The sequence below is a fragment of the Neoarthrinium moseri genome (genome assembly GCF_022829205.1).
Source record: "Neoarthrinium moseri strain CBS 164.80 chromosome Unknown scaffold110_Wmoseri_CBS_16480, whole genome shotgun sequence".
Classification (NCBI taxonomy): domain Eukaryota; kingdom Fungi; phylum Ascomycota; class Sordariomycetes; order Amphisphaeriales; family Apiosporaceae; genus Neoarthrinium; species Neoarthrinium moseri.
In genome coordinates this window covers 1-20,676 of record NW_026055224.1, presented here as the reverse complement: position 1 = coordinate 20,676, position 20,676 = coordinate 1, and the positions used below count along the sequence as shown (strand labels likewise).

At 54.6% G+C, this 20,676-nt stretch overlaps 8 protein-coding genes across 8 annotated transcripts; 3 read left to right on the top strand and 5 right to left on the bottom strand.

Annotated features, from left to right (window-relative positions):
- Positions 1-426: 426 nt before the first annotated feature.
- Positions 427-5,022, bottom strand: JN550_013294 (uncharacterized protein; the record flags this gene model as incomplete). Its single annotated transcript, XM_049311865.1, has 2 exons — positions 427-4,518; positions 4,582-5,022. 2 exons carry the CDS (start codon positions 5,020-5,022, stop codon positions 427-429), a joined length of 4,533 nt encoding a protein of 1,510 aa, XP_049164732.1.
- Positions 5,023-5,513: 491 nt separating this feature from the next.
- On the top strand, positions 5,514-5,855 carry JN550_013293 (uncharacterized protein; the record flags this gene model as incomplete). Its single annotated transcript, XM_049311864.1, has 1 exon — positions 5,514-5,855. One exon carries the CDS (start codon positions 5,514-5,516, stop codon positions 5,853-5,855), a length of 342 nt encoding a protein of 113 aa, XP_049164731.1.
- A 551-nt stretch (positions 5,856-6,406) lies between these two features.
- On the bottom strand, positions 6,407-7,401 carry JN550_013292 (uncharacterized protein; the record flags this gene model as incomplete). Its single annotated transcript, XM_049311863.1, has 2 exons — positions 6,407-6,788; positions 6,845-7,401. 2 exons carry the CDS (start codon positions 7,399-7,401, stop codon positions 6,407-6,409), a joined length of 939 nt encoding a protein of 312 aa, XP_049164730.1.
- A 3,322-nt stretch (positions 7,402-10,723) lies between these two features.
- Positions 10,724-11,665, top strand: JN550_013291 (uncharacterized protein; the record flags this gene model as incomplete). Its single annotated transcript, XM_049311862.1, has 1 exon — positions 10,724-11,665. The coding sequence occupies one exon, from the start codon at positions 10,724-10,726 to the stop codon at positions 11,663-11,665; it is 942 nt and encodes a 313-aa protein (XP_049164729.1).
- A 270-nt stretch (positions 11,666-11,935) lies between these two features.
- Positions 11,936-14,512, bottom strand: JN550_013290 (uncharacterized protein; the record flags this gene model as incomplete). Its single annotated transcript, XM_049311861.1, has 11 exons — positions 11,936-12,156; positions 12,238-12,484; positions 12,546-12,641; positions 12,697-12,893; positions 12,954-13,066; positions 13,123-13,264; positions 13,314-13,383; positions 13,442-13,549; positions 13,612-13,670; positions 13,725-13,884; positions 13,955-14,512. 11 exons carry the CDS (start codon positions 14,510-14,512, stop codon positions 11,936-11,938), a joined length of 1,971 nt encoding a protein of 656 aa, XP_049164728.1.
- Positions 14,513-15,387: 875 nt separating this feature from the next.
- JN550_013289 (uncharacterized protein) lies at positions 15,388-16,827 on the bottom strand (the record flags this gene model as incomplete). Its single annotated transcript, XM_049311860.1, has 2 exons — positions 15,388-16,522; positions 16,574-16,827. 2 exons carry the CDS (start codon positions 16,825-16,827, stop codon positions 15,388-15,390), a joined length of 1,389 nt encoding a protein of 462 aa, XP_049164727.1.
- Positions 16,828-17,718: 891 nt separating this feature from the next.
- JN550_013288 (uncharacterized protein) lies at positions 17,719-18,398 on the top strand (the record flags this gene model as incomplete). The annotated part of the gene is made up of 3 exons (XM_049311858.1): positions 17,719-17,752; positions 17,834-18,212; positions 18,263-18,398. 3 exons carry the CDS (start codon positions 17,719-17,721, stop codon positions 18,396-18,398), a joined length of 549 nt encoding a protein of 182 aa, XP_049164726.1.
- Positions 18,399-18,412: 14 nt separating this feature from the next.
- On the bottom strand, positions 18,413-19,519 carry JN550_013287 (uncharacterized protein; the record flags this gene model as incomplete). The annotated part of the gene is made up of 1 exon (XM_049311857.1): positions 18,413-19,519. The coding sequence occupies one exon, from the start codon at positions 19,517-19,519 to the stop codon at positions 18,413-18,415; it is 1,107 nt and encodes a 368-aa protein (XP_049164725.1).
- Positions 19,520-20,676: the final 1,157 nt, after the last annotated feature.

The window sequence follows — 20,676 nt, the reverse complement described above, 5'->3', positions numbered from 1 at the left end:
CACAAGCAGCGCAAAGAATTGTCACCAGCTACTAGGTTTCAATCCAAGCAAGACCGATATCGGTCAGGAGCGAAACCGTGCGCGTTCTATTGATTGTCACAAGGCCCAATGAACTGACTTCTTCTTCTTCGCTCGTCCTATAGCCGGCCTGGCCTTAGAAACTTCTCCTAAAGCACCCACCGAGGATGTAGCAAGAGACAATCTCGGAGTATCAAGCATGTCCTCCATGTGCCATTCCCACCTTTTCCTCTCTATTATGTCACTGGCAGTTTTCAAGCGCGTTCGCCAACCTTTCACAAACATCCAAGCAAGCCGAAAGTCGCCCTTCGCACCTGGGTTTAGATCAGAGTCATCACACTGCCCGCCATCACTATAATTATTTTCATTTCCAACGTAATGTCCAGCACCCGCCGTCACCGAGCGTGGTCAATTTCGGTCGAACCCATTGGAACTTTGAAGTAATGCACTGTGCTCATCAACCTCATCCTCGTGCTCGTTGAGGAATCCTGCCCTTCGCGGGGAGTCGTCTGTGTCCGATAAATTGAAAGACTTGTGCAATGATGAACTTCTATCCCGCCCAACCGGCTGAAAGTTACCAGAAGCAGACCGTGAGGGGGGAGAACTAGACTCTACGCCGGTTGGAACCTCGAACATATTGCGCAGCTTCTGAAACATGGGCGACCCGGCAAGCGAACTGCGGCTCGACTGCGGTTGAGGTTGCTGCATCTCTACATTACGAATTGGAGAATTCGCGTTGTAAGAAAACGAGCTCCCTGAGTCGTATTTGAAAGGATCAAAATCCCCAGTGTCGTTTCGATCGGTAAGTTGCGTGCCAGCGCGAGAACGCATACCATTGCCTAGCGGGCCATGCCACGAGTCTCGGATCACCGGCTCGTGTTTATCAATCGGCAGAGCGGAGTGTACAGGAGAAGAGGGTGCTGATGAGAGCGTGCTCTGACTGTGTAGGGACTGAGGAATCGAATCATTTCGCTCATGCCAGGGAACATTAGTAACATCTCGAGGAGTAAACGCTGCAGGAGAGGTTTCTGACTCTGCATTCGTCTCGGTCTGGTGAGGTGGGGTCTGAGGACTGTTCCACGGAGCATGCCTGCTCGCTGCGAGCCCTCCTCGCTTAGGCGTCGTGGGTGTATCGCTCTGAAGCACCAAAGGACTGATCTCCGGGACGCTTTGATGGCTTATAGGCACAATATTTGGCGTCTTGGCGATATCATGCGATTCTGGATATCCCAATTTGGAGGCTCCCTTTGACAAGTATTCTGTCCCTTGATCATCGGTGCTCTGATTTGACGGTCTAACTGTGTCTTGACCATGCTTCCAGATCCCTTCCCCAGAGGTGAGACTGTCTGTGATGCCATCACTATCTCTCGCAGCATGCACCGTGTTCTGTTGCGAAACGGTATGATGCGTTGCAATTTCAGCTGCGGAGTCATCGTCTTGGTCTGTCTCGATGTCTTGGTAGGACGAAGTATTGTCGTCGTCAAACAGATCCTCATGGCCGTGAACGGTGTCATTTTCTACAGGTAATGGCGAGCTTGTTGTCTGTCTCGTGGGAGGATCAACCGAAAGGTGGTTATCCCCGTTTCCATCGGTTACCAACATGGTAGTAGTGCCTGCTGCTTCTTCCGAGGCTCCGAGGTCTATTGTATTATCAGAAGCAAGTCGTTCTGTGCGGTCATCATATATCTCATTAGTTGACTGATCTGAGGTGGCTTCATCTTTCGGCACCTTTCCAAACATTAGCGTCGGTACAACCTGTGTGACTACCGACGAAAGGCTTCCAACTGCTGAACCGGGCATTTGAAGAGGTCCTTGATTTACTTGCTCGGATATAACGCTCTCTGAATGTGATTTGGTGCTGGGCTCAACATGCAGTTCACTGTTCACCGGAGTCTCTTCTAAAGAGCCGTGCCTCTGAGCTGGATTCGAATTCGCTTCCTGCTGGCGGTCCACTCCATTGTCCTGGCTGAGGTAGTTTCCGGGGTCCTGCTTTGCAAGTGAAGCCGGACACTCGTTGGGCTCCTCGGGCTCTCCGGCTGGCTCTTGTCCCCATTTGACGCCTAGGATCTCATTAGGACGTGGCTCATCATCCATGTGCGGATGAGGTTCGTTGGAGCTACGAACTTGATCGTGTCCTAAACTCGGACTTTCAGCTTCAGCAGTTCCAAAGTCAACCAAATGGCCTCGCCTCTCGTTATCCATTCCGAGGTGGTCATCTGTTTCCTGAGGACTCGATTGTGAATGTGGAAGATCTGTGCTTGTGCTTAGGGCGAAGGGTTGGCGATCAGTCGACCCGCAGGTACTTGATCTTGTGTCGTCTGGACTGGTGACCGCTGGTTCTGGAGCCTCTTTCCCAATCCGTTTACCCAGTAGCGGGTTGAACTTGTCCCTGTCTTCATCCGGGACTGGGAGATTATCGTGTGACCCATCGACGTCCAGGTTGCGGCTCGGTAAGTCCCCCGCCATATATCTAGCCTTCTCAGCATCACAGTCATCTACCATATCGACGTCGTGTCCCGGGCAAGCCATCTCGCCGACAGCTTCGGGAACTTCATGCTGGTATTGACCCTCATCTGATGCGTTTGGTTCTGTCACATCGCCCATGCCGCTGGGTTGTTCCAATCTATCGAGGCCCAAGCTACCGCTTCCGGGCTCGACTGGGAGTCTCGGCTGGCCGTCTCCATAATGGGGTCGTGAAATAGGGATGTCAGTGCCCTCGGTGATTGCACATTCGCTGTGACTGTCGACCGGTTTCCCTGCTGTGTGAACCACTTCAACGGCGCCTTGGTCGCAGCCAGCATCTTCCACAACGTTACCCCCTTGGGATTCTCGCTCATGCGTGTGATTAGCTTCACGAAAGGGCACACCTGCAGGTTCTGAGTGCCGTTCCGGAGCAGTGGTGCTTTCTCCTCTGCTTTCTCCGTCACCACCTGGCGCTGATCCACCTTCATCGTCGTTGGGTGGTGAGCCCAGACTTGTGTTTTCGTTTATTCGGTCCAAATCTGAGGCAATCGCCCCCGTATTTGCTGACTGTTCTTCGATGACGGCGGTTGGAACTGGCTGGGAAGGTTCATGGTCTCCAAGGTCCTGATTTCTTCCCCGATACAATCCAGGGCCCGTCGCAACATACGCTTCGCAACCACCCACGTCTGAATTGCTGTCAGGTAGACTTTCGGCGAGTTCAACCGGGGGATTCTGTTGCTTCGTGTCTGGGGTAGTCGTTAGACCTCTGGTTGTATCTGTGCCGGCTTCGGTTGGAGTTTCTGGTCGACTTTTCATTGGGGAGCTAAGGTTATCTTGAGGAATATCTGCCCAAGCCAGGGCCGAATCGTGTGCTTCATCATGGCTTTTCTCAAATCCGTCGCCGACATTTAGGATAGTAGGTGAACCAGGAGTGATGTCGCAATCATCGGCATCCTGCTCATGTGACGCCGTGTTCGACGTCCTCAGTCTCTCTTCAATAGCTTTGGGCTGGCCTGGATTAGGGCGTATATTGCCAGCATCCTCATCAGGGCGATCGGATGAGTCATCCTTGGATCCAAACTCACATTGGGCCCCTGTTGAGTCTTCAGTGTCTTCTTTAGCATAACCCTTAGCAAGATCATATTCCTCTCTTGGAATGGAGTGGATGGAGTTGGGTTTTGGAGTATCCAACTCTACTCCTTTGGGAGAGTCACTTGAACCCCGTATTGCGCGAGAAGGCATTGCCGCCTCCCCAGAAGCTGATGTTTGGATGGATGTGTCAGTCCTCAGTGGTTCCGCCTTGGTGCCTAACAACAGTGGCTCATCATCACTTATGCCGATGGATGAATTTGACCAGGAGCTGTTCAATACTTCATTGGTGTCGCCCGCAGACTCTGAGGTAAGGATCGGTCCCACGGAGGATCGAGGCACTTGATGGATTTCAGTGACTACTTGGATGCCCCCGCTTTCCTCCTTCTCGAATTCATCTTTGGGGGGGTGCGACTCTTCAGTTGGATCCAGACTGTGAGACTCGCTCCCAGAAAGCGAGGCGTGCCGCGAATATGTCTTGTCTGCCTCCACTGCTGGATCTAGGCCGATAGCTGAATCTTCCGTTTGAGGTGCCAATCGTCCCTCCAACCCTTCCACTCCTTCTTCCTGAGAGTCGGCTTGGTCTTGGTGTGGGGCTAGTGAAGGTGATTTTGTAACTTCCGGAGCTTCTGTTCGGGCTTGACTTTCCTCGGGAGCAACTGAGTCTCTTAGCTCTGTACGGACATCTTCGTGTTGGCCGTCCTTCTTAAGGACCTCGTCTGAAACTAAAGCCGATGACTCTCCTGACTCTACGGTGGGAGTCGGTACCGTTTCAGGCGTCTTGTCACTGTTACCGAGGAGTCCTACTTCCAACTTGGAAGGGCTTGGCATACTGACTGGAGCACCATGTTTAGTACCATTGACCGACTTTTCGCCACGCGCCCTCTTCCTTGTTGGAACGCTTGGAAGCGGCATTTGGAGTTGCTCGTCAATGAGGCGGTTGATTTCCTAGAGATTTCCAAAGTCAGCAAAATCAAAATAGGAATACCACGTTCTGCATAACGTGCTTACTCGTCTCTTCTCCTCCAACTCATCCAGTCTTTTTCTGCCCTGATCGACCGTTCGTCTGGCGGCTTCCTCAATCTCATCCATTCTCTGATCTGTATCTTCATCTACCTGTTTGAGGTTTTCATCAAGCTTCTCGTGCCTTTGAAGGTCTTCGGTATCATTTCTCCCCTGAAGTTCCTCATCTTCCCGACGCCGACGTGCCTCTCGTTCTTCATCTTCCTTCCTCCGTTGTTCTGCAATCTCCTCACGTTCTGTTCTTCTCTTGGAATCCAGCTCCTGCTTTTCCTGGTCAAAGGCGGCTCGTAGAGAGTCCAGCAAATCGTTCCGCTTCTTCTCTAGTTCATCCAATTGGGCGTGATGGCTTTCAGTTGAGACGCCAGTAATAGTTGTGTGTATCTCGGACAGGTTGTCGTGCATCTGCTTGACGAGAGTAGCGACGTCCATCTTCGGTTATGTAGCAGTGAGTTGCACTTAATACACACACACAGGAGAACTCGTTTGCTTGCACCTTGGGAGCCGGACCTTGTGGGATGTTGTAAGTAGATAGGCAGTACCAGCTCCCTAGTTTCTTGCGAAACTAGACCACGGGAAGAGAATAACGAGGGAATACCAGACGTAACTATGAGATGTGAAACACGGAAAGTATTTGAACAAATTGAGGACACTGCGAGAAGTGAGAAAGAAGGGTGGGTTAGGTTGGTTTCCAGGAAGGAGATTCAGGATCTACAGAGCCTTGTTCTATTGTTTATGCGTCAAGTTTTCTGACACAGATAGAAGGGCAAAGTCGATCCCCATGACACCCCAGGCGGAACAGAGGCTCGCTTTGGAGTCTTATTGGCCTCTAGTAAGCACTGGTCGATTTCTACTTAGATTAACTTGATGAAACAGTTGTTCCACTGGAACTTGTCTACACCGGCGACGCGGCACAGGCGCGGATGTCATCGTTGACTGCAGAGACTGCCGTCTGGAACCAGCACAGCTCAGAGGCAAAGTCTCACAGTGTCGCCGTCCGAGTCTGGGGATCCTGGACTATCCTCCAGTCACCTCAGCCACACGGTCACCAACTTGCTGGTCGACAACTTCTCACCCTGCCCAGTGCTGCCGGTTGCGTCGATAAGCAGCGCCAGCTTCCCGGTCTCGTTATTCCCGAATCCACATCTTCGGTGTCGCGCAGATGGAACACGACCAAGAGGGGTGAGGGTCGGAAGATGAAGGCACGTCACCGCATTATGCGCTGGCCATGGCCTGTGCCTGCTGTCCAGTTAGCGGGCCGGTAGGTCGTTGGAAGCCGTCTCTCCTCGAGCCTGGCGAGCTTCTAATTCGACCACATTCGCCGCATGAAATTCCACCACTGCCGACATGGGTCAATTTAATGCTTTCAGCCTGGCTTGCTGCAATTGGTTGTCTCACAAAATAGGACCTGACCCAAGATCCCTGCAGTCGATCAAATTCATACGTCCTGTTACTACCGTTATCATGAAAGACAGGCTACGAACAAACGCGTCTTTCTGCAGGGCTCGAGATGGCCACGTCATAAATCTTTCGCGCAAAGGGTAGGTCAAAATAGTCGAGTGACTCATATTGATCTGTCCCCTGTTTAGAATCTATGTATGGAGTACTTGTCTAACTTAGGTATTGTACTGTGGAGGATGTCAAGCCATCCAACCCGCCAATGGGGTTGACGAGGAAAAGAAAAGCAAAATGATCTCTTGCCGCCAACAGAAAGCAGTGCGCGCCCATATGATTATATCGGCAGGCCCAACCAAATAAAGTAAAATAAAAAGGCCCTGTCCGCTACGGAGTGCTCTTTTCCCAAAAGCGAGACCGTCTATATCCTTCCAGTCATGCCCTTGCCAGCCCTCGCCTTCCTTTGTCTGTATGACTCCCGGTAGCTGATTCGCTGGAACGTGCCGAAACCGTAGACTGCGAGACCTGCTATAGTCCAGAAACCGGTGACTACCAAACCGACGGGGAAAATGAGGATATTGACGCCGGGGAGGATGAATGCCACAGTCCCGTTCTTGAGCCCAGCGACAACCTCGTTGACGGCCAGTTGAGCAAGGGCCAGATCCGACATGATGGTCTCCTTGGAAAAGACTCCATTTACAAAGGCTGCCTCATTGGACGAGACATTAGTGGCGACAGTATTGCCGCCCGTGTTGACCCCCTTGAGCGTTACCGTAGGCATAACCAGTGCCTCGAGGACGCCCCTGTTCTCAACATTAGCAACCCCGCGTCGATGCATTCTCGACTGTGGCTAACTCACATTGTCATGGGCTGAGCGAGCTGCTTCTGGTCAATCTGGCCGACAAACATGTACGTCTGAAGTGGTGTTGGGTTCACGGCACGTGCCTCCAGGCCGCGAGGTGCCACTGATGATGTGGAAACATTAACCGCCGATACCGTCGCACCGTTGTACTGTAGCTCGACCTGGATATTCTGCTGAGGAACGCTCGAGAACTCGCCCGACGGCGTGGACACCTGGAACAGGCGCAGGTCTGCCATGAATGTGCCGGTGTTCGTGTCCAGACTTGGTATATTGTAACACACGGCTGTTCCCGATGGGTTCGAGGCAACGGCCAGTTGCGATAGGGCTGTTGTGCATAGTGCCGATGTTTCCGTATTCCACTGCGTGAGGTTCATCGACGACGAGTCCGGCGTCAAGTTGATCGAGTTGCTCTGTCTTGCTTGCAGGGTTGGAGCAGCGTCATCCTCCATTCTTGCCTCCATCATGCTCCTCGGTGCCATGGCGCCCATTCTTCCAACGCCAGCAGACGCCCCTGCTACCATCAACGACGCCGTGATTGTTGTGCTCCAAAACATGTTGGCGGTTTATGTCGTATCACTTTCTACGAGTGGACAGGACCAAACACGAAGCAGAAACCAATGATTAATGTCAAATATAAGGGTTCTCTAGAAGAATAGCCGGCCGGCGGTCGTCATGAACAGAAAGGCGATGTGAAATGAACGTGGCGGTTGAGCGCGTGCCCTTGGACGGAGGGGTGACTGTCGATCAAGAAGCCCAACGGGAAAAAAAGGAGAAGAAAGGGAAGAAAAAGGGACCTGCCCGCAGGAGGGATATGGTTGTTTAGTTTCAGGCGGCTATACAGAAAAGAATAGTATGATAGGAACAGGAGGGTTAGAAGAGGGAGAGCAGATCCAAGGATCAAACAGGACGAGCCGCAACCCTGGGAACTTGACCTAAAAAAAAAAAAGATGTCTTGGCGAACAAGAGACGACGGGTAGGAATCAGGCAACGTCACGCTTCCTCATGCAGGTCTCTGAAGGTCACAAATGGTGTCATGTCATGGTGGATCGAGGATGGGTTTAGGGAGGGAGGCTGAGGAACCCCAAGCAAGCAACCTGTGACAAGCTGGACGTGTAGTGGGCATGGGCATGGGCATGGGCATGGCCCGGGCACGTGTATGGATACGGTTACGGGGGATGAATAGCATAGTACTCCGCTCCGTATGTACTATGTAACTTGAGAGGCCATGAGGCTCAAGACGAACGGCAGCGAGCCACGACGTCGCGAAGGGCATCGAGCGAACGCAGGCCAATGATTGCACGGTGGAGAGTGCTAAGCTTCCAGGGCGGCGGCGGACGTGTGGTTAAGCTCAGCAGAGGGGCCAGACCAGAGCGACAAGGGGGTCAACAAGCATCGGCAGCCAGCCAATGGCTGCGAGCGAAGAGCAGAGGTGAGACGCTGCTGGTGCCGCCAACCCGAGGGGGACTTGGGGGGGGCGCCCACGAGCGCGAGCCAAAGGCAAGGAAGGCAGCAGAGCAGCACGTTGGCACGGGCTGGACGGAGATGCCAGTGCTCCAGCATTGTCTGGGACTGTCGGATCGACTGGCGATGTAACGACTCCAGTCTGAGGAGATGGCACGAGGCGACGGGGTCCCGGGGTCGTCAGGGCGGACCTGGGGCGGTGCCTGTTTGGGCGGGTTTGACGCACGGAACGTGCCAGCGGCTGGCCAATCGTGGCGCCCGCTCCGCTGGAGCGCAGTCTTTTTTCCCAGGTACGTCGCGTTAGGTACCGGCCTCCCCTGGACGGACCCCCTTGGGGACCCCTGTCGCAAAGTCCCGGGGCTGCAGCCACTGAGACCTCTCGGCCCAGGCAGGACTCCTGGCCAAGGGCTGCGTCAGTGGAGGGTTTCTCTCCCATTGGGCTCGCGAGGTCCAACCGATCTCTTTGCGCAATTCTTCAACAATGCACTGGCACCCACTGGGCATGCCGCAGAAGGTCGTTGCATCGCTGACCAAGGTCAGACACCCGACAGCTGCCTGTGGACACGCTCAGAGGTTTCTGCTCGGTGGCTGGCAATGGCGGCATGGCGGCAAGGCGAGTGCCAGCCACACTTGAAGCGCCTGGCAGGTATCAATACCATGATCCAATGCCATGTGCATGCCTCCATGCGTGCAAGTCAATAACTACGGCACCAAAGCCGTTCCACCCCACGTCAGATTGGGTACACCGCACGGTACCTATTGCTGCTGGAGCCGCAATGATTACATAAGTTAAGTATTGCAGCCTGTCTCGCTCAAGTGGTGAGGGATGCCTGACGATCTCCACCACATAGTACATGGCCCATGGCTGACAGCTCGAACGGGTTTCATGATCGAGACGTGGCCGCCGTGCAAGTAACTACGTACCCACCTACTATACGTATCTACCATCGCACACCACATACGTATTCGACTTCGATCCCTTGAGTGATGGTTACACGGTGATGATCCGCGCACGCCAGATTGCCTACGAAGTATGCGCGGGCTCACGACCCAGGTTTTGGAGGAGTCCTTTGCTGTGGCAACTCGGGCAAGACGTTTTGAACCACATGTGCTGTCGTCTCCCACCGTCGCGCGTACCACCCTACAAACCCCCCATTCCCCACCCCCCCCCCCCCCCCCCACCACACTGGCGCTTGGAGATTGAGACCGAACGAACTGTGGTGGACCGGTCATGGCCAGTTCCAGGTTGCCAGGCTCGCAAAAGTGTCTCTTCCCCATTGGAGGTTGATCCATCATGCGATTCTGCAGCCGTCATACAGGCGCCAGATGACAGTCTCAGTGCAACACACTCGACAGCATTCCTTGAGCGATACGCTCAGTGACCACGGAGCCGACAATGGACGGGTGCCCACAGCAGCCGTTAGTGACACATGCCTATAAGTACCTAACTTAAGCAGGTACCTCAGGTAAGTAACCACCTGGGCAGTGAACGGCAACTTAGTAGGCTCAAAGAGCTCATTGGCTAGTCAGAAAGGGAGGGCCCGGATTACAACGCTCAGTATAATTGATCCCGATCCGGTGTCAGGCCCACCTGACAACCTCGGGTCAAGTTCTGACTGTCCGGTAAATGGCAGCCAACAAATGAGCCAACATAGTCCAGTCGTAATTTCCTCATCACGCATTGTCTCTACACTACCTAGGTATGTACCTGTATGTAGTAACAATTTTAAGAGGCAGGGGCTAGGCACTCCGTCATACCAGTTTCCTTGTGTTGACTTTCCTTCATGACACCAAGATGCTCCTAGGAAGCTCTCCTTGAGCTACTTGAATCCGCGACATCACCTGTCAATCCACCCTCGCCGCATCGCTTTAAATCCAGCTGCACTCGATTTCGACATAATTGACATCCAGAAGAAAATAGAAAATCCAGGCATGGATCCTTATTATGAAGCATCCGTAACATTCGGGGTTTCGCTGTCCAGGCAGGCGTGGGAGCGAGTTTCCGCAAGCGTGGCAGAGCCTCCGTCGACGACTCTGTGTTGCATGTGTGAGATGCCAACAGGATCGAAGTGCCAAAGATGCGGAACGTTTTACTGCTCTCGCATTTGCCAGAAGGAGGACTGGCCCTGCCACAAAGCCCTCTGCAGTCAGCTCAACAGCTTCTCCGAGAACAGCCGCCCCTCGACACGCCACGTTCGTGGCCTCTTGTTCCCATATCCTGCCGAAGATCAGGTCTTTCGGGACCCCGTACCAGGCGGGCAGCAAGATCCTACCTGGTGCTAGCTGCACTGTTCGGAACCCGGGGCGATTCAGCTTCCTGGGGTTCCTGAATGGCTCTCGGATCCGCACAGCCCGCAATTCAGACAGTCTCTGCAATTCCTCGATGAGGTAGCAGAGAATACTGGCCGTTCTTTGATGGCTTTCGCACCACACTGGTTTGCGGGACCCGACGGCGATCCCGTGAATGGCCGCGGACGTGTTACGAACACCAGTTTGACAAGCTTGGGGAAGCCGGGGTACATGTACCCATGGGCGTTCAAGATATATGTGCTCGCATACAAATTCGAGACGGACGAATCTGAAGTTGGGTTCAAGGCCACTTTCATAGACGTTGAGATGAAAGACTACCTCCATGTCGTCGACTGGTTCCTGAACCATCCTCTCAATCCATGCATCAGCGATACCGGGCGAACTTCAGTCGACATGCTACCTGCAATCAAAATCAACAGTTTAACAGATTGTTACGCCTTTGAACTGGGGAAATACAACGAAGTCAATGTGAGATCAGCTGTCTATCGGAGAGAGTACCAATGGCCTTCACCTCTAGCCTTCATGGTTGGGCTTCCTTGGATTTGTCGTATGACTGCCTCGACGAATGAGCTGTTCCGGGCTCACCATAACACAATCTTCGACCAAAAGTTACTCGAAAATCCCGAAGCGCGGGTGCTTGCAGCATTGTACTACGATTCCGCCGTAGATTCCGAAGGTGAACCTATCCTTCGCGCCGTACCTCCTAACAGATGCCTCTCGAACATCAAGTTCCAGGCCAATCCGGGGACAGTGATGATCATGCATATCAACGGCGCGTGCATTCTTATCGAGCACGTCAAGGTTTTCACAGACTTTATGGACCTTATCATGAACCTGAGCGCCGGGTTCAACCATGTGAACAAGGCAATGTTCCAGTTCCACTGGGACACTAGGAAGAGGTTGAATGACGTGAAGGGGTTAGACCTGACTAATATTCCTTCCCCGTACAAGATGAGCACTTCCATCCTAGGTCGTGGGAACCCAGTGTTTGGTCCTGACGTGGAGATGTGGAGGAAGGGTTTCGAGAAACTCAATAGTGAGACTTAGGTTGAAACCGAGCAGGCCAAGCCCGCCTTCCCCTCAGTTTTAGTGATAACGACTATCGAGTTCTATCAAGATATGCTGTAAATTTTTTTCTACTAAAACTTGGTCGATTCTCATAGTTGCTTATATTCACTTGTATAGATTCAAAACTTGCGGCTCGGCCACTCGACGCACCGACTTATATCTATACTATTGATCATGTTGATCATGTATACATGACTACAACCTAGTATAGAACCGTAACATATGTGATGGCCCATCCGTCGCTCACTCTTACTTGATGCTAAGATACATGGTCTCGTATCCAACAATATCCCACTCGCCTGTTTCGGTATTCAGTGTAACATTCGTAGGATTGACCTCGCCGCCCTGTACATGACCAGCCTCAACCGACCCCCCTGCGACTGGCCGCGCCAGATGATTATCATTTACTACAACTGTAAAGTTGGCCAATGACAGGTCCCAAGGATTCCGTGTTGCGACGCTGGGTGATCCTGCGCGGAGTCATCAGCGCAAGTATCGTTGGGCTCCAGAAACAGGACTACCAAAGCCACGAATCTATCAGAGTTACGTACCATAGAATTGAGCATTGACTTCCGCGGGCGTGACCGTGAGGATGAAGTATCCCCGGTAATAACCCTCCGCCCACTGTAGTTCTGGGTTGGCATCGACGTCGACTTGCGATTGCGCCTCGAGCGTTGCTATACTTCCGACCTCCCCCCCTGGCGACGTGACGGCCGTGCCTGCGAACTCGACGCCGATTGCGCCCAGGCCTGTGTTCTCGTCGTACGGCTTATCGCCTCGCCACGCAAGATCCGATACCTGAGCTTCTGTTAGATCGAGGCAACTAGGAACCAAAATAGGGGCACTCAGAGTAACCAACCCAGCTCTGATGACTATCACCCGCGAGGAAGATATTGTTGTGGATGTTATTGTCGTAGAGGTGTTTCAGTGTCCGGTTGCGATTGGAGGCATAGCCCTAAATGATAAATGTCAGGACTAGTCCTATAATTCCGGGACAGCTGAATGCGTACACTCCAGGTATCAAGACCGAGCCCTTGCGAGAACTCCAGTCTTGAAAATATGACCTGGTTCCCAATGATGCGCCATGTTGCGCCTCGCTTGGCCGACTCAGATAATTGTCGGTAGAACCAGTGCTCCTGGTGGGAGCCCATTAGGGACCTCCCACCATCATCCTTGATAAGGTCGATGTATTCGGTGAAAGTGTTACCTGCCAATGAGTGTTAGTACCTCTTTAAACTCTCCTATGTTGGGTACATTTCGAGCCTACCCAAGTCCGTGATGCTTCTGTCATAATTTCGCGTGTCCAGCATAATGAGATCTAGCAGCTTACCCATCTGGAAAGATCGCCAAATGCGCAGGTTATCGTCCAGGTCGACTTGTCTACAGAAGTGTCAGTGACCTGTGGAACACCATATCTGGATGAATTTAGAAAATACCGAATCGGCATCCATTCCCAGTACGCTCGCACGGCGTTCATCTTGCGTTGATCTACGCTGATTGAAGCTCCATTCTTGAGGAAAGAGTTCTCTGTGTTGAACAGAGCACTCATTCCATCTCGGTACACATTGTTCGCCACCTCTACAATTCCCCCATTAGAAAAATTCGAGATAAGTAAGTGCTGGCGTACCGTGGTCGTCCCAGGTTGGAATCCAGGCAAAATTCTGCGCGTTTAGGAGCAGATCCGGGTCGGTGCGGTACTATTCGAGTCCACGTCAGTTTCAGAGAGATCTAGGGTTACGGCGAGAGAGCTCCTACTTGACCGTGACGGGTTCTGTACTCAGGCAAGCTGAAGACATATTTCTCCGGCTTGTGCGCCCGTTGGCCAGCGCCTGCAGATTCATAAATGTAGTCCCCAAGGTGGATCTGTCCGCGCCTTAGCACCAATCATTCTACATCGACTCGAGCTCATCTAAGGTGATACAAACCACGTAATCATGTTCATCTTTGCGAGCCGCATTTCCGTATGCATTGAAATACCCCAATGCTGTGAAAATTGGTAAGTAGTTCCGAGCCACCACCTTTCAGAGTTTTGACTTACGGAAATTAGAACAGGAGAAGATGGCGAATTTGACCTGAGCCAAGTCGTCTTCAGCTCTAGGAGCTGTCTTCGTGCGTCCCAAAGGACTCACTCTATCAGAGCCGCATATTGTGAATTGGTAGTTGTAGGTCGTAAATGGTTGCAGACTAGTAGCTTCGATCTATGATATACAGTTAATACCAGCTTGTACATTTAACCATTGATGTTTCATCAACTTGGCTTGCCTTAACAGTGTAGTCAATGTCGCTCGTGGTGTACGCCGTCCCACTCGAAACCACCCGCCCATGCGCATTGGTCGCAGTAGCAGAACAAGTAGAAAATGGCTTGCAGCATGAGCTGCAGTCAGGGTTCACGAGACAGAAAGGCCATGACCACGAGCATGTACTCGATGTAGATGCCTGTGTCTCGAAGACCTTCCATTCCACACAGACGGGGTTGGGGTCAGCCTCGATGTACGGGTCCCTGTCGGTGTTGTATAGCGGTGCGGTGCCTTCCACCGTGACATTGCTGGTGTCGGACTCCATACCTGGCGCGACACGGGTCCATAGAACGACGCTGTCCGGGTATGGGTCACCCGAGGCCACACCATGTGTGAAGTTGAGCTGCTCCGGCGACCAGGGGATAGCCCCTCGCTTGAAACTACGACGGTTGACGAGAGTGACATCAATGCCGAGATTGCTGTGGCGTCGGGATGGACTGTTGTAGTTCAGGTTGCCATCAAATGATGCAACAGCCAGCGAGGCTAGATATAGACTGCCGCCAACGGCAGACATGCCTCTAGACCACATGACGCGGATCCTTGCTGTGCAGCACTGGACTCTGGCTCTGATAGTCAAATTCTTAGAAGCCTTACAGCCAGAGAATAGGAAAGCAGGAAATGGTTCCGATCTTGCGCCTTATTTCAAGCTATGCTTTTGTCCTTGTGATCAAAAGCTACATGCCAACTAGTAGCGAGTAACTAAGAACCGGGGCCAACTGCGCAACTTGGCACCGCTAGGCTGCTGTAGCAGTGCCATGTCCACTCTTGGTGAATAGAGCTTGAAGCTGATGGGTGCTTCTATCGACCGCAGATGGTGATCTTCAATACTGCCTAGTCGCAACGTGCAAGACATTGAGTCTCTCATTGGTGAGTACCGGCGCACTACTGGCGATCGTACCCAGGGAGTGGGGCTTGCCAGAAGTGGTAGTGAGTAGAGGGCGACATGATCCGGAGTGCCTATTTACTTAGGTAGTGAATTTTAAAATTATGTGTCTTTTGCTGAGACAGGCAGGGCTCACTACTGGCACAAAGTTGTGCTACCGTTATGGATCCATGTCTTTGTGAGTTGAAATGTCTCCGTCTCAGCTGTGCCAGATAGCACTACATGTTTGTAGTTCCGTTGGTCGCTATGTACGGTCTTCCACATACACGCCTAGATACGTAGCTGAAGAAGGGAAAGTCAATGACAGCAGTATCGATGTATTTCGGCTGGCTCCCAAATGATATTCGGATTGGCTGGAAAGGCACGTCATGTCTCGTTCATGACTCTGTGGGCTTGTATCGTGATTGGCTGAGGAAACTCAAGCCACAATCTACTATTCTCATCAAAAATGCAAAAGAAACAGCTTATGGGTCCCAAAAGGCATGTACTGGACCTCAAAACTTCTGACCAACCCAAAGGAGTCATAGCTGCGCTTGCAGTTCTCCCTGTGAGGGATCCTCGTCCGCCAGCGCCTCCGCAAAGGCCTCCACGACATCATGCTCATGGATCCAGCTGGTGTCTGCTCGATTCTGCATCCTAACCCTCAGCTCGTCGTCCGTCTCGCGCCACCCGCCACCCGCCTCCCTGTGCCTGTCGACGGTCTTGGCGTTGTTCTGAGCCACGACGCGCATAACACGGTCCGTATGTCCCTTCCTCGTCCGCTCGTATAGCCGCAAAGCTCTCTCGATGTTCTCCCCCACGGATCCCCGGTCTCTCGCTTGCAGTTGGTGCGCAGGGAAGGCGTGCTTGATGGCCATCGCGAATGCCCACGCGTCATCCAGTGCTAGACTTCCGCCGGCCGCAAAGGCCCCGCCGTGTGCGTGTGCCGCATCTCCAGCCAACGTGACCCTCTTCCCACTGCTCGTTCTCGCACCTGATCCAGAGCCTTCGTCTCTGTCGTCGGCCTGCCCTCCACCTAAGGCCCACGAGTCCAGCGCATGCGCCGTCGCATTCGGGTAGACCCTCGTAAATGGCACCGCATCTACGATCTGTCTCACGAGGGGGCTCCACTCCTTATAAAACCCTCTCAACACCGCTACATCGCCCTCCTCGTTCCACGTTGCGTCCTGGTACGGGGCACTGGGCGCCTGGGGGTCCGATTGCGTGGAGCCGACGACGGTGAAGAGCCCGCGGCCGAGGTGGCTGAGGAACAGGGTGCGGTCGGGGCCCCAAATGTGCACGGCCTCGTCCGGGAGGTCCGCGATGTGTGCCAGGTGTGGATCCACGGGGAAGACGGAGCGAAAGGTAGTCCAGCCCGTCCATCGGGTCTGCGAGGACGGCACGAAGTGCCGCCGCACGGCCGAGTGGATGCCGTCGGCACCTAGGAGGACATCCGCCTCGGCCGTTGAGCCGTCGGCGAAGCGGATCCGGAGGCTCTGGGTTCCAGCGTCAAAGGAGACGGATTGGAACGCCTTGGAGAAGTGAATCTGGGTTGCTGGGATGTGCTCGGCAAGGGCAGCTTGGAGGTGAACCCTATAGTAGCGAGCGGTCTGGTGTCGTTGGGAGACGGCACCTTTGTGCTTGTCGACAGAGACTACCTCATTGGTCTTGTAGTGACTGTGACTGTCGTTAGCCTACCGTATTGGAACCATGAATGATTCAGCGGACCGATATATCATGGGCAGCCCGGACTTGTTGCGGAATGCCACCGAGTCGTGCAGAGCGTTATAGACGCGCAGTCTGTCGAGGGTCCTCATACCATTGGGCCCGAGCGCTATTGACGCCCCTATTTCTCTGAGTTCAGGAGCCCGCTCGTATACCTGCACCTCGATGGAGGGGTTGTCCTTGAGCGCAATGGCGGCAGCGAGGCCGGCGATGCCCGCGCCAATGATGGCAACCCGTACGTTGGAAGAACTCCCCATATGGGAAGACGTGGGAGTGCCCCTGTGAATGACAAAATCTTGTAGAGCAAGGTACGCGGTTGCCGTCAGGCGAACATGGATGGTGATATGGCTCTGGGGATACTTCTTGATTATGCGATGGCGCAAGAGCCAGTCAGAATGGCGACGTCAATCCACGCAACCCTTCCCCATGCCGACCTGCATCAAGTAGCTGTGGAGTTAAGACTCCCAATGGTTGCTTTGTATACCTCCTCTCATGCCATACTACGACTCTGGGAATAATATAATACGAGTTATCGCCCCAACACAGAACTAGAATCCATCATACCTAGCGCCGTAAGGTTTCAGACTCAAATGCACGCAACTGACTATCGCGCGACAGGCGTAGAATCCGTTAACAGGTACGTTATATCTAAGAGCACACTGCGGAGGAGGGGGGAAAAACTGGTGGAGCGTAGTCGAGGCTTGGGTTCTTTCTCGATGTTAGAGAGTCGGCGCCACTATAAATGACACACCCCTAGAGTCCGTGATAGTTTTGGGCAGTCAATTAATTCATTTACAACCTGCATAAATAAGGACTTGCGTTCCTTGGTAGCGTTCCTTGGTACTGTTCCTGGACGTGCAGCCATGGTTAGTAGCCCATGCGGTAACGCCTGGCGCGAAAAACGTGACTTTATCAGAGGGTTAGTCAGGGCTCTCCACAACAGCTCCTCCCGTTGGCTGGCCGCCAAGTCTGTATGTCATTCTGCCACTGATGACCCCGCCATAGGAAGGTCAATTGACAGAAGGGCGCCCGCATACCCACCGACGCCTCGAGTATAACACGGCTGGCTGGGTGGCTTTCTGCTCGCTGCATTCCTGCCTGTTTCCCCAGAACCTCCCGATCCCCTGTCCGGTGACAACGGTCCGAAAATGGCACCAGCGGCTTGCACCGTCCGACATGCACGTCGAGAAGGTAGCTCGAGCCCCAGCCCGACCCCAGCCCGACCCCAACCCGGCCCCAATGAGCTCTCCTGACGCAACACAGATGTCCCAACCATCATTGAGCTTGTTCGCGAACTCGCCGACTATGAGCACGAGCTCGACGCCGTCGAAGCGACCGACAGCAAACTCCTGGCTACTATTGCCTTTGCACCGGATGGCGTAGAGTCCACGTCGACCGCACGCAACACGGAACCGACGTCCCCCGAGAGACCGGCCCGCTGCCTCCTCCTCTTCAACGAGTCGGGCGCACCATGTGGCATGGCGTTGTATTTCTACAACTACAGCACGTGGCGGGCGAAGCCGGGCATCTACCTCGAGGACCTGTTTGTGAGGCCGAGCGAGCGCAAGAAGGGCTACGGCAAGAAGCTGCTGGTCGAGCTGGCCAAGGAGGTGGTGTCGATGGACGGCGGCAGGCTCGAGTGGTCGGTGTTGAAGTGGAACGAGCCCAGCATCAGGTTCTATGAATCGATAGGGGCGACGGCCATGAACGAGTGGGTGGGGATGCGCGTCGACCGCGACGGCCTGACGAAGCTGGCCAGGCTGCTAGACTAGAATATACCATACCATACCAGATCAGACCAGGCCAGACTAGACCAGAAGAATTGTGATGGAACACAGTGCCTCAGACCTGCGAGACGTTCAAACCGTGGCCGGGGCTCGAGGGCATGATGCTTCCCTTGGTGTCGACGCCGCGGAAGAACTGCATATCGCGAGAGGCCGGCTTGGAGACCTTGGGATTTGCTCCGCCCCAGGTGATGTCCCACGAGGTGTTCTTGGTCGTGACGAGGGGCGAGGCGGCCCAGATGCGACCGTAGAGGTTGCGGCGGAGCGACCTTGGCTTATATGCGCGCAGGCCGATGGGGGCACCTTGGCCGCGCGGATCCTGGTCCAGGCTGCCCGAGAGCGCCTTTCTCCTGCGCGCGTTGGGCCTCTCGAGGACGCGTATGGGCGTGGTTGCGTACTTTTCCCAGTCCCAGGGCCGATCCACGTGGGCTGTACCGGTAGCGGTGTTAGCGGTGGTGGTGGTGGTGCTCGCGGCAACCGGCCTCCGGGATGGGATCTGCCAAGAGGCATCGTCGGCTTCGCCCAGGGCGAGGGACTGCAGGGCCTGCCATTCTCCCCGGGGGACGGGGGGCAGGAGGGAGGCAAAGACGGAGGCGTAGAGCTTCTTTGTCTTGTTGGTGAGGCCCCGGGGCCCGACGGGCAGACCCCAGCAGTTCTGGGTGGGGGAGACGTTCAAGGTGCGGCGAACCTCCTTGGGCAGTGTGGCGTTGCTCTGCTGGTCGTACTGAGACTTGGCCAGGGCCTTGATCTTGGGCAGATCCCAGCTGTCGAGCCAAGTGGGATGGAGCAGGCGGTCCCCGCCGGGCCTCTTCCCGGGGCTCTGGGGGGTTGCGAGGGCGAGGGCGGGCGAGTCCGGGGGCGGGGCGGTGGTCAGATAGGCGTCAGCCAGCAGGCGGCGGCGCTTGCCCAGCCTCCCCGTGGCCATGTAGCAGATGCGCAGCATGCGGTCGACGTGGCCAGCGTTGGCGGCGCGGAGGAAGCGCAGGTGGTGGTGGGCGTGGCGCACATGGCGATCTGGGTGTCGGGCGTGGCGGCAGTCGCGGAAGCGGGCCTTGATGCGGTCGACGGCCCAGGGGCGGGCCAGGGGCGGCAGGTAGGAAGCCTCCCGGAGGATGTGTCGGTACAGGTGGAGAGGCGCATCGGGATGGGGGATGCGCAGAGGCATGGTGGAGGGAGTTTCGGGGACAAGCTTGGACAGCGGGAGGCCGTACGTATCATTCAGTCACGGCTTGGATCCAATCCCTCGCAGCAGACCATGAATGAGGGTGCTTTGCGCTGCTGGAGCTTCAGAGGGAGGGGCAGTAGCCAGACGGGACGAATGATACAATCTATAGAATATATCTAGGTAGGAAGGTAGGTAGGCAGGTTGAAAATTTTAATTTTTTTTAATGTTTTGCCTGTCGAAGCTCGTCTTGCTCGTTTCGCTCGTCTCCAAAGTTTCCAGAGCTGTCCGCTTCCCCCCTGTGCCCGTCCGTCCTGACTAAGGTACCTACCTAGCGACAGGGGTGTGTGCCCAAGGCGCGCTCGCTGCTCGGGGTCTTGGTAAGGTCAACGTGAAGGTAAGCCAAGGTGAGCAGAGTGGGCGCGAGGTGAGAGCCAAGGTGAGGCCCGGCACAGGGTGGCAGGGGTGCCCTCGGTGAGCAAAGGGAGCAGGCAAGGTGAAGGGCTGCTCGACCGACTTGACCGACGCAGCCGGAAGTTGTGCCATTTTATGCAAGCCCTTACCACCTGGGCACTGGACGCGGGCTCACATGCCACTCTTCTAGGCTATCCTACAGCATGTACCTCCGTGCCCCCCTGGCTCTGGATGGGGTACTCGACCGTGGCCCCATTGTTAAGGCCAGGGCCATCAGATAGCGCCTATAGGTAGTCAAGGTACATAGCAGTGCTCACCTAGGCAGTGGAGTTCTTGCTCAACGGCTTGCAGCCAGCAGCATCCATGGATGGCAGCTGGGTGCAAGACAGCCCTCCCCTCCCTTGAGGGTTGAGGGGGAACAGCTTTGACAGGCGAGCGCACGAGCCCTGCCGAGCGCGACCGGGTTCCCCCCCAACTCTCTCACTCACCAATTTTTTTTTTTCCGCGTCGGCTGTCTCTCGTGTCTGGCCGCGCCCGCGTTCCACGTCCTCGGCATTGACTAACTAGTCACTAATTAGGACCTGGGGGAGTCGGGACGCGTGCGCTGCGCTGCGCTGCTTTTGCCCTTGTTCTGGCTGGAAAGTCTCACGCCCTCACGCCCACACGCCCACACGCCCACACGCCCACGTCCCTCCAGGCACATGCCCCAGGCCAGGCCAGGCCAGCACACGAAACTGACACGTCTT